Here is a 9,826-nt window from a genome sequence, read left to right on the forward strand (position 1 = left end):
TGGTCATGAGATATTGGACATGACTAAAATCACTGAACAATAAATGTGCACATAATCAACCCAGTTTGTCTTACTATACTCAAGCTTTAGTCACAGAACAAGAATTTGTCGTTCCACAATTTCCATTCAACTATGTGACTGCACACTCACCCCAGACAGAATATCATGAGACTTGCATATTTGTTATGAATTTATTTTCTTGCTACCGTATTTCCTCTCTTCCTCACTTCTCTTCTATTCCATTAGTGTATTTGCAATTTTCTTCAATTCTTCCAGCTTCACCTTCATCTTTTTCCGGTGTATGATGCAAAAGTAATACCTACAATGGGAATGGGGCATTATACCCCATTATACAACACTGATTTCTTCTTTCAAAATAATATCTTTCTATTGTTTGGTTACTCATCCTAATGGAACCAAACTGTATTTCAACTGTATTTTCTAAATCATCCTTTCTCTTTAGTCTTTTTTATATATTCTCATATAGTCCTCCCTCCAAATGGTTGTTGGGTTGATAAAGTGTAAGACTCACAGAAAAGCAATAGATCCCAATCCCACTGCCTCCACCATCAATGTTAGAAACAATGCAATTTCTCGTTGCTCAGCTGTCTTTGGGTCATCATCTTGAGGAGGAAAAAGAAAATAATATATATCTCTATGGTTCCCCCATAAATTCCTCTATCATTTTCCTAAAAATGCTCCTCCTCAGCTATTAACAATTGTTCCCCACTTTCCTAGTTGTTCCCATTATTCTCATCCTTAACCACCATCCCAAGTCCTCTGATTCCCAAATTATCAGATGCTCACAGCACTGCTTCACAATTTCATCAGCCTTTTCACTACCCATGGTCCTTACATTTATCAGTATAGAACTCTTTCAATACTCAGATGTTCAACCTTCTCCAGATTTCTTATCTCCCTTCTTCTTTTCAAACCACTCATTTTTCATAATCTCTATATCACCCAGACATTCAATCACTATTCCCTCATACCACCACAAAGTTCTCCTTTGAAGCAAGGTGTAGTAATTCGTAGACAGTTCCAACAATCAAGAACAGGACCCTCCGTCATCACTAAGGAGAAAAAGTAAGTAGAGATTAGTTTTACCTGCATCTCCTAGTAAGGATAGTGTCTGGATATTTAGGCTATTATGACCTCTGTGGGAGCTAGGTAACATCTAGCTGTATTAAGGGTTATGGTAGGGAAAATCACCAATTCAGCAGGTGACAGTACTACCAAGGACTATGGAAAAATGCGTCAGCTAACTGTGATAAGGACCTATTTTCATGAAGAATCATCCCATAAAAGCAAGAGACCAAAAGGAGATAATACCTCTGATCTTGTTTAGGGTATATGCAAAGTAGGGCATAGGGAAAGAAATATGGTAAGGAAAGTAATGGGTACTTTGGTATTCTGGATGTGTTTATACTTACTGCAGTCTTCAGAACAAGCTGTAGGAGAAATATTCATGAGGTTACCCTCATATACATATACATACATTTGCATACACATACATGCATGCATACATACATACAAACATAAATATATATATTTTCTAGTACCCCATATTTCTTCCCCTCAATTTTTATTGTCAAGGTCTGCATCATGCAAGTTGAAACTCAATCTTCCTTCCCACAAAGAGCTCTTTCAGTGTTTCCCAACCAAGTTCCAATTGTTTTAGGGCTTCTAAACTAACCCCTCCCATTACCAAGATCAGAGAAGGTCTTTAAAGTCTCAGTCAGATAGGACTGAAGGTTCTGACGAAGTTGAAGAAGCTGACCCTGGAAGATGAAGACTCCTGAAGAAGGATAAAAGAGGTACTAAAAATTATATTTTTAACATTTATTTAATCCCACCTCACCTTTTAATGAAATTTTTTCTTTCCTACTTCACCTTTCCATGGCTTCTGTTTTAAGTTCTTGAGCTTTTCTTTCAACCATTCTCTTACTTTGAAAGCTTGGCGAACATCTGGGAAAAGGAAGGAGAGGAGGTTTGATAAGTTTGATGAGATATTGAAAACTTAGAAGCTTTCCCCCAAAATCTCCTATAATTTTTCACCTCCCAGTCTTCACAGCCATTTTTGCCCAAAGCATCCCTCACCCAAGACCCGCAGCCTTTTCTTCCCCTGGTGGACCTTGGTGCTTACGTCCCTCATTTCTTGAAGTTGCCGATCAAGGAAAGCAGTTCTTGAAGGAGTGTTTTGGGGTACCAGGTCTTCCAGTAGCCAAATAACATCATTAAAATATTTGGGATCACATTCAAGACAGCTCCTTATGACCCTTGTTTCTAGAAGTAGTAATAACAATAGTAACCACTGAGATCCCATTTCCTTTTGTCTTCCCTCCCTAACAGCATGTTGTCTTGGCAACCAGTTCTTTAGTTCATTCTCTTTCACAGTTTAAGAATGAAAATCATCTCTGTGGTATTTTTATATATTTTTTTAATTTATGGAATGAAACAAACATTTCTATAACATAGTACACTAAAAAAGATGATTGTATATGAACCTACAATCTATGCACAACTTAATTTTCCTTTCAAATATATGAGCTATCATGTAGATTTCTTCTTCCCTTTTCTTTGCCTTAGGCCTAGCCAAATGTCTTCATAAACTACTCAAATCAACTTTCATACTTCTTGATGAAAAACCAGGAGAAAAGAGATGTAAGAAAGAGGCCCCAATGGTTATATTATTCTTGCTTTGCCAGTCCTTTGTATTATAAAAGTTCATTAAGGCTTCTGGTAGAGAAAACTACCAATTTAGAGGTGACAATATCCATTAGTGAAATTTAAAAAATGATAATGGAGAGGAGGAAGCAAATGACTGAATATCTTAGGAACATGGGGAGAAAAGATAGATTGATATAAGCCAATTTAGTTATTGTAAGACTACAGTACAAGAAAGAGTTAGGGAACATTAAAAAAATGTGGTCAGTGTCAGCACAAGCTAGGATAAATGAAAGCCTGATCTGAGACTAGAGAAACTACAATGACTAGTAACTAGTAATGACTAGACTTGAAGACAGTATGAACTCTACATAAAAGGAACATACCAGATAATAAGCGGACTTCTTAAATTGAGAAAAAGAGATAAATATAGAAGACAGTTTGAAAATTTTGATCACAGATCAAGAGCAGAACATTCTGGTATATGGAAAAGATTATTTGAACTATGTAAAAAACACATAGCCAATATTTAACTGTTCTGATCCATCAATAAAACTTAGACAAGTGGCAGGAATACAGGCCAAAAAAAAAAAAAAAAAAAAAAAAAAAAAAAAAAAAAAAAAAAAAAAAAAAAGAAAGAAAAGAAAGAACTGGGAACTTGGGTCAGAACTTTATTCGAAATGGTATAGTAAGTTAGTTTACCCTGTCATTACTTCTGCCAACTCTGCCCTGATGTCATTTTTAATTTATAAAATAAATTTATAGATAGTTCTTTCAAATTCTAAGTACTACAATATTATAATGACATGTTTCAAGTGATTTTTTGGTCAGAAATCAGAGAAATATGCACAAAATGAGAATAGAAAAAAGGCCATATTAGTCTAGTCATCTTCAGTTGGGTAAAACTAAAGGCTACCCACATATTAGGAAGACAAACTAACTACTACTGCTGCTAATACTACTACTTTACTTCTTAAGTTTTATTTATTTTATTTTTAATTTATGGACTAAAAAAGAATTTCTATAACAGTATAATTTATATAAAAAAATGATGAGGCAAGAAATTGCAAAACTATTATGTATAATTTGCTATTCCTTTTAAATATGTAATGAAGTTATGCAAATTTCTTTTTATCTTCCTTTTTTCCCTTCTTGCATCCTAGAGATGGCTACCATTAGACACAAATAGGTATATATATATATATATATATACAAATAGGTATATATATATATATGTAAAATTATTCTATACATTCTTTTGTTTACCAGTTCTTTCTCTGGATGTATAGAGCATCTTCCTTTATATCTCCTTGGTAGTTAATTCAAGTATTTGAAATGGTCAAAATTTCTTATTCACACAAAGTTGTTCTTAAAACAATATTTAAAACATTAAAACAATTGCTGGGGAATACATTGTGGGAAGATGGTAGAAAAGGTTCAGGTTGCCTCCACAAATAGACAGAAAATCACCATGAAATGAACTCAGAGCAGCAAAAATAAAGAAATAAAACAATTCTTCTCCTGAAACATTTTGAGGGGCTCTCAGAGAAGATTTCAGAGAATAAGATGTGATATTAGTGAAGTCTAAGTACCTCTAGGTCCACTCCACTGAATCAACAGTAGGCCCTGAGGTAAACAGAGTAGGCCTCAAGAAATTTCACCTCAGGAACTTTCACCTCACAAACCTAATATAAGTAACAGCAAATGCTGAGTGAGGGAAGATGAAATGATCCCTTGCTGTTTCCATAAGTCAGTGCTGACCAAACGTAATACTCAGTCTATAGCTATGTGTAAAGAGGTACAAGTGCATGTGTGGTGAGTATGGTACGGCACGGAGCAAGAATATTTTCAGGAAAGCACGGCTGGGGCTTAGAGGAAGACAAAAGGAGTTCTAAAGTTGACAGTAAGAAGAACTTGAGGTCTAGCACAAAAATTGCCCATAACTGAGGATTAAAACTTAATAGTAATATTAAGCTTCTAGAAATAAAATAAGACAAATTAAAAATAAAAATCAGTAGGCATAGAAAACAGAACCTGACCATTGGTAGCTCCTTTAGTATATTTAGAGGAATATAGTAAGGTTAAAAAGGAATTTTTAAAAGAAAATTAAAAAGGAATTCAAAAATCAAATAAAAAAGAATGAGAAAAAGTAAAAAAAAAAATAAAAGCAACTCAAGAAAACAAAGAGATAAGATCTCAAGGAAAAAGTAAAAAAGAATTAAATAAACAAATAAGAAAAAAAAAAAACAAGGAAAGCTTAGGGAAAAAAAGTAAATAAATCCAAGAAAACTATGAAAAGAACATTAACCAACTAGAAAAAAGAAACAAATAGAATTAGGCAATTGGATTGAATGACATTATAAGACATCGAGATATAATAAAAATAGAATAGATAAAAGAGGATCTGAAACATCCCTTTTTTTTAATTATAGCTTTTTATTGACAGAGTGTCTGAATGGCTAATTTTTACAACAGTGTCCTTTGCACTCACTTCTGTTCCAACTTTTACCTTCTCTCCCTCCACCCCTTCCCCTAGATGGCAGTCAGTCTTATACATGTTAAACATGTTAAAGTATATCTTAGATACAATATATGTCTGCAGATCTATATAGTTCTCTTGTTGCACAAGAAAAATTGGATTCAGAACGTAAAAATAACCTGGCAAGAAAAACTAAGATTCAAGTAGTCCACATTCATTTGCCAGTGTTCCTTCTCTAGGTGTAGTTGATTCTGTCCATTATTGATCAATTGGAACTGAATTGGATCTTCTCTTTGTCAAAGATAGCCACTTCCATCAGAATACATCCTCTTACAGATTGTTGTTGAAGTGTATGATGATCTTCTGATTCTGCTTATTTCACTCAGCATCAGTTCATGTAAGTCTCTCCAAGTCTCTCTGTATTCATCCTGCTGGTCATTTCTTATAGAACAATAATATTCCATGACTTTCATATACCATAATTTACCCAACCATTCTCCAATTGATGGGCATCCACTCACTTTCCAGTTTCTAGCCACTTCAAAAAGGGCTACCATAAACATTTTTGCATATGTGGGTCCCTTTCCCTGTTTTAATATCTCTTTGGGATACCCAATAGTAACACTGGTCAAAGGTTTGCACAGTTTGATAACATTTTGATCACAATTCCAAATTGCACTCCAGAATGGCTGGATCCGTTCACAACCCCACCAACAATGCATCAGTGTTCCAATTTTCCCCCACCCCCTTCAACATTTGTCACTATCTTTTCCTGACATCTTAGCCAATCGGACTAGTGTATAGTGATACCTCAGAGTTATCTTAATTTGGATTGCTCTGATCAGTAGTTGAAACATCTCATTTTTATTTTTTTTTATTTTTTTTACTGTTATAGAAGTTGTGTTTTATTCTATAAATAAAAATAAAACAAAATATAACAATATCCCCATAGATATAGCTCAAATCCTATTTCCCTTGTGAAACATTCCCTGACCACTCCAGCCTAATCTCTCCCTTATTCTTCTATCACTCCTTAAAACTTATTTATTCTTTGCATTTGATTCAAGAATTATCATGAGACAATGAGATAATACCTAGTGACACATTATAGGTAATATATTTGTGTGTGTGTGTGTGTATATATATATATATATATATACATTGCTTTCTGTCTTTCAAACCCCTATATAAAAGCAGTTGTTATAATAATAATAATAATTATTATTATTATTATTATTATTATGTCATCTTTTATATTACCATGAACTCTTATTTACCTATGCCATTCAACTTTTTGTATATATTTTTCATCTTTTTTGGGGGCTGGGGCAATTGGGGTTGAGTGACTTGTCTAGGGTCACACAATTAGAAAGTTTCAAGTTCTGATGCTGAATGTGAACTCAAGTCTTCCCTACTCCAGGGTTGGTGCTCTATCTACTTACTGCATCATCTACTTTCCCCCATTACTTATCTTTCCAAACTATATTATTAATTTTGGTTGAATTGAAACAACGTAGTAAAGTGAGATTTTTTAAATAGGAACTGTGATTATGTTGAGAAAACTTTTTTTAATTTTTTTATTTTTTATAATATTATCCCTTGTATTCATTTTTCCAAATTATCCCCCCCTCCCTCTGTTCCCTCTCCCCGATGACAGGCAATCCCATACATTTTACATGTGTTACAATATAGTCTAGATACAATACATGTGTGTGAATATCATTTTCTTGTTGCACAATAAACATTAGATTCCGAAGGTACATTCAACCTGGGCAGACGGATATTAGTGCTAACAATTTACATTCACTTCCCAGTGTTTCTTCTCTGGGTGTAGCTACCTCTGTCCATCATTGATCAACTGGAAGTGAGTTGGCTTTTCTTTATGTTGAAGATTTCCACTTCCATCAGAATACATCCTCATACAGTATTGTTGTTGAAGTGTACAGTGATCTTCTGGTTCTGCTCATTTCACTCAGCATCAGTTGATTTAAGTCTCTCCAGGCCTCTCTGTATTCCTCCTGCTGGTCATTTCTTACAGAACAATAATATTCCATAACCTTCATATACCACAATTTACCCAACCATTCTGCAACTGATGGACATCCATTCATCTTCCAGTTTCTAGCTACAACAAAAAGAGCTGCCACAAACATTTTGGCACATATATGTCTCTTTCCGCTCTTTAGTATTTCTTTGGGATATAAGCCCAGTAGTAGCGCTGCTGGGTCAAAGGGTATGCACAGTTTGATAACTTTTTGGGCATAATTCCAGATTGCTCTCCAGAATGGCTGGATTCTTTCGCAACTCCACCAGCAATGTATTAGTGTCCCAGTTTCCCCACATCCCCTCCAACATTCATCATTATTTGTTCCTGTCATCTTAGCCAATCTGACAGGTGTGTAGTGGTATCTCAGAGTTGTCTTAATTTGCATTTCTCTGATCAGTAGTGATTTGGAACACTCTTTCATGTGAGTGGATATAGTTTCAATTTCTTCCTCTGAGAATTGTCTGTTCATATCCTTTGACCATTTATCAATTGGAGAATGGTTCGGTTTCTTATAAATCAGGGTCAGTTCTCTATATATTTTGGAAATGAGACCTTTGTCAGAACCTTTGTTTTTAAAAATATTTTCCCAATTTGTTACTTCCCTTCTAATCTTGTTTGCATTAGTATTATTTGTACAGAAACTTTTTAGTTTGATGTAATCAAAATCTTCTATTTTGTGATCAATAATGATCTCTAGTTCTCCTCTGGTCATAAATTCCTTCCTCCTCCACAGGTCTGAGAGGTAGACTATCTTCTGTTCCTCCCTAATCTATTTATTATCTCCCTCTTTATGCCTAAATCATGGACCCGTTTTGATCTTATCTTGGTATATGGTGTTAAGTGTGGATCCATATCTAATTTCTGCCATACTAATTTCCAGTTTTCCCAACAGTTTTTTTCCGAATAATGAATTTTTATCCCTAATGTTGGTATCTTTGGGTTTGTCAAAGATTAGATTGCTATAGATGTACCCTTTTTTGTCCTTTGTATCTAAACTGTTCCACTGATCTACCGGTCTATTTCTTAGCCAATACCAAATGGTTTTGGTGACTGCTGCTATATAATATAGCTTTAGATCAGGTACACTTAGACCATCTTCCTCTGAGTTTTTTTTTCATTAGTTCCCTTGCAATTCTCGACCTTTTATTCTTCCATATGAATTTTGTTGTTATTTTTTCTAAAAATTTTCTAAATAGTTTCTTGGGAGTCTGATTGACATAGCACTAAATAAATAGATTAGTTGGGGGAATATTGTTATCTTTATTATATTCGCTCGGCCTATCCAAGAGCATTGAATGTCTTTCCAATTATTTAAATCTGATTTTATTTTTGTGGCAAGTGTTTTGTAATTTTTCTCATATAATTCCTGACTTTTCTTTGGTAGATGGATTCCCAAATACTTTATACTCTCAACATTTGTTTGGAATGGAATTTCTCTTTGTATCTCTTGCTGTTGCATTTTGTTAGTGATATATAAAAATGCCGAGGATTTATGTGGATTTATTTTGTATCCTGCCACTTTGCTAAAATTTTGAATTATTTCTAGTAGCTTTTTAGCAGAGTCTTTGGGGTTCTCTAAGTATACCATCATGTCATCTGCAAAAAGTGATAGCTTGATTTCCTCATTTCCAACTCTAATTCCTTGAATCTCTTTCTCGGCTCTTATTGCCGAGGCTAGCGTTTCTAGTACTATATTGAATAGTAATGGTGATAGTGGGCAACCTTGTTTCACTCCTGATCTTACTGGGAAAGGTTGCAGTTTATTTCTATTGCATATTATGCTTACTGAAGGTCTTAAATATATGCTCCTGATTATTCTAAGGAATAGTCCATTTATTCCTATACTCTCAAGAGTTTTTAGTAGGAATGGATGTTGGATTTTGTCAAATGCTTTTTCTGCATCTATTGAGATGATCATATGGTTCTTATTAATTTGATTATTAATATGGTCAATTATATTAATAGTTTTCCTAATATTAAACCAACCCTACATTCCTGGAATAAATCCTACTTGATCATAGTGTATTATCTTGGAGATGATTTTCTGAAGTCTTTTTGCTAATATCTTATTTAAGATTTTAGCATCAATATTTATTAAGGAGAGTGGTCTATAATTTTCTTTCTCAGTTTTCGATCTACCTGGTTTAGGTATCAGTACCATGTCTGTGTCATAAAAGGAATTTGGTAGGACTCCTTCATCCCCTATTTTTTCAAATAATTTATATAACATTGGGGCTAATTGTTCTTTAAATGTTTGGTAGAATTCACATGTGAATCCATCTGGTCCTGGGTATTTTTTTCCTGGGGAGTTGATTAATAGCTTGTTCTATTTCTTTTTCTGAAATGGGACTATTTAAGCAATTTATTTCCTCCTCTGTTAATCTATGAAGCCTATATTTTTGGAGGAAGTCATCCATTTCACTTAAGTTATCAAATTTATTGGCATAAAGTTGGGCAAAGTAACTCCTTATTATTTCTTTAATTTCCTCTTCATCGGTGGAAAGATCCCCCTTTTCATTTTTAAGACTGACAATTTGATTTTCCTCTTTCTTTTTTTTTGATCAAATTTACCAAAGGTTTATCTATTTTATTGGCTTTTTCATAAAACCAACTCTTGGTTTTATTTATTAATT

General features: G+C 33.9%; 1 protein-coding gene across 1 annotated transcript; it reads right to left on the reverse strand.

Moving 5' to 3' along the window:
• Positions 1–210: 210 nt before the first annotated feature.
• On the reverse strand, positions 211–2,326 carry IZUMO3 (IZUMO family member 3). The gene is made up of 7 exons (XM_074287433.1): positions 2,101–2,326; positions 1,894–1,968; positions 1,709–1,798; positions 1,434–1,451; positions 993–1,073; positions 533–623; positions 211–319 (listed from the first exon to the last, which is right to left on the reverse strand). The coding sequence occupies exons 1-7, from the start codon at positions 2,324–2,326 to the stop codon at positions 235–237; spliced, it is 666 nt and encodes a 221-aa protein (XP_074143534.1). The 3' UTR covers positions 211–234.
• Between the last annotated feature and the right edge of the window lie 7,500 nt (positions 2,327–9,826).

The sequence above is a fragment of the Sminthopsis crassicaudata genome, chromosome 1 (assembly GCF_048593235.1).
Source record: "Sminthopsis crassicaudata isolate SCR6 chromosome 1, ASM4859323v1, whole genome shotgun sequence".
NCBI classification, from domain to species: domain Eukaryota; kingdom Metazoa; phylum Chordata; class Mammalia; order Dasyuromorphia; family Dasyuridae; genus Sminthopsis; species Sminthopsis crassicaudata.

Coding starts and splice junctions, on each gene's coding strand:
- IZUMO3 (XM_074287433.1), bottom strand. CDS start 2,326: ATGGGATCTCAGTGGTTACTATTGTTATTACTACTTCTAGAAACAAGG. Junction 1,799..1,893: donor AAAACAGAAGCCATGGAAAG/GTGAAGTAGGAA, acceptor ATCCTTCTTCAG/GAGTCTTCATCTTCCAGGGT. Junction 624..992: donor CAAAGGAGAACTTTGTGGTG/GTATGAGGGAAT, acceptor TTCCTCCTCAAG/ATGATGACCCAAAGACAGCT.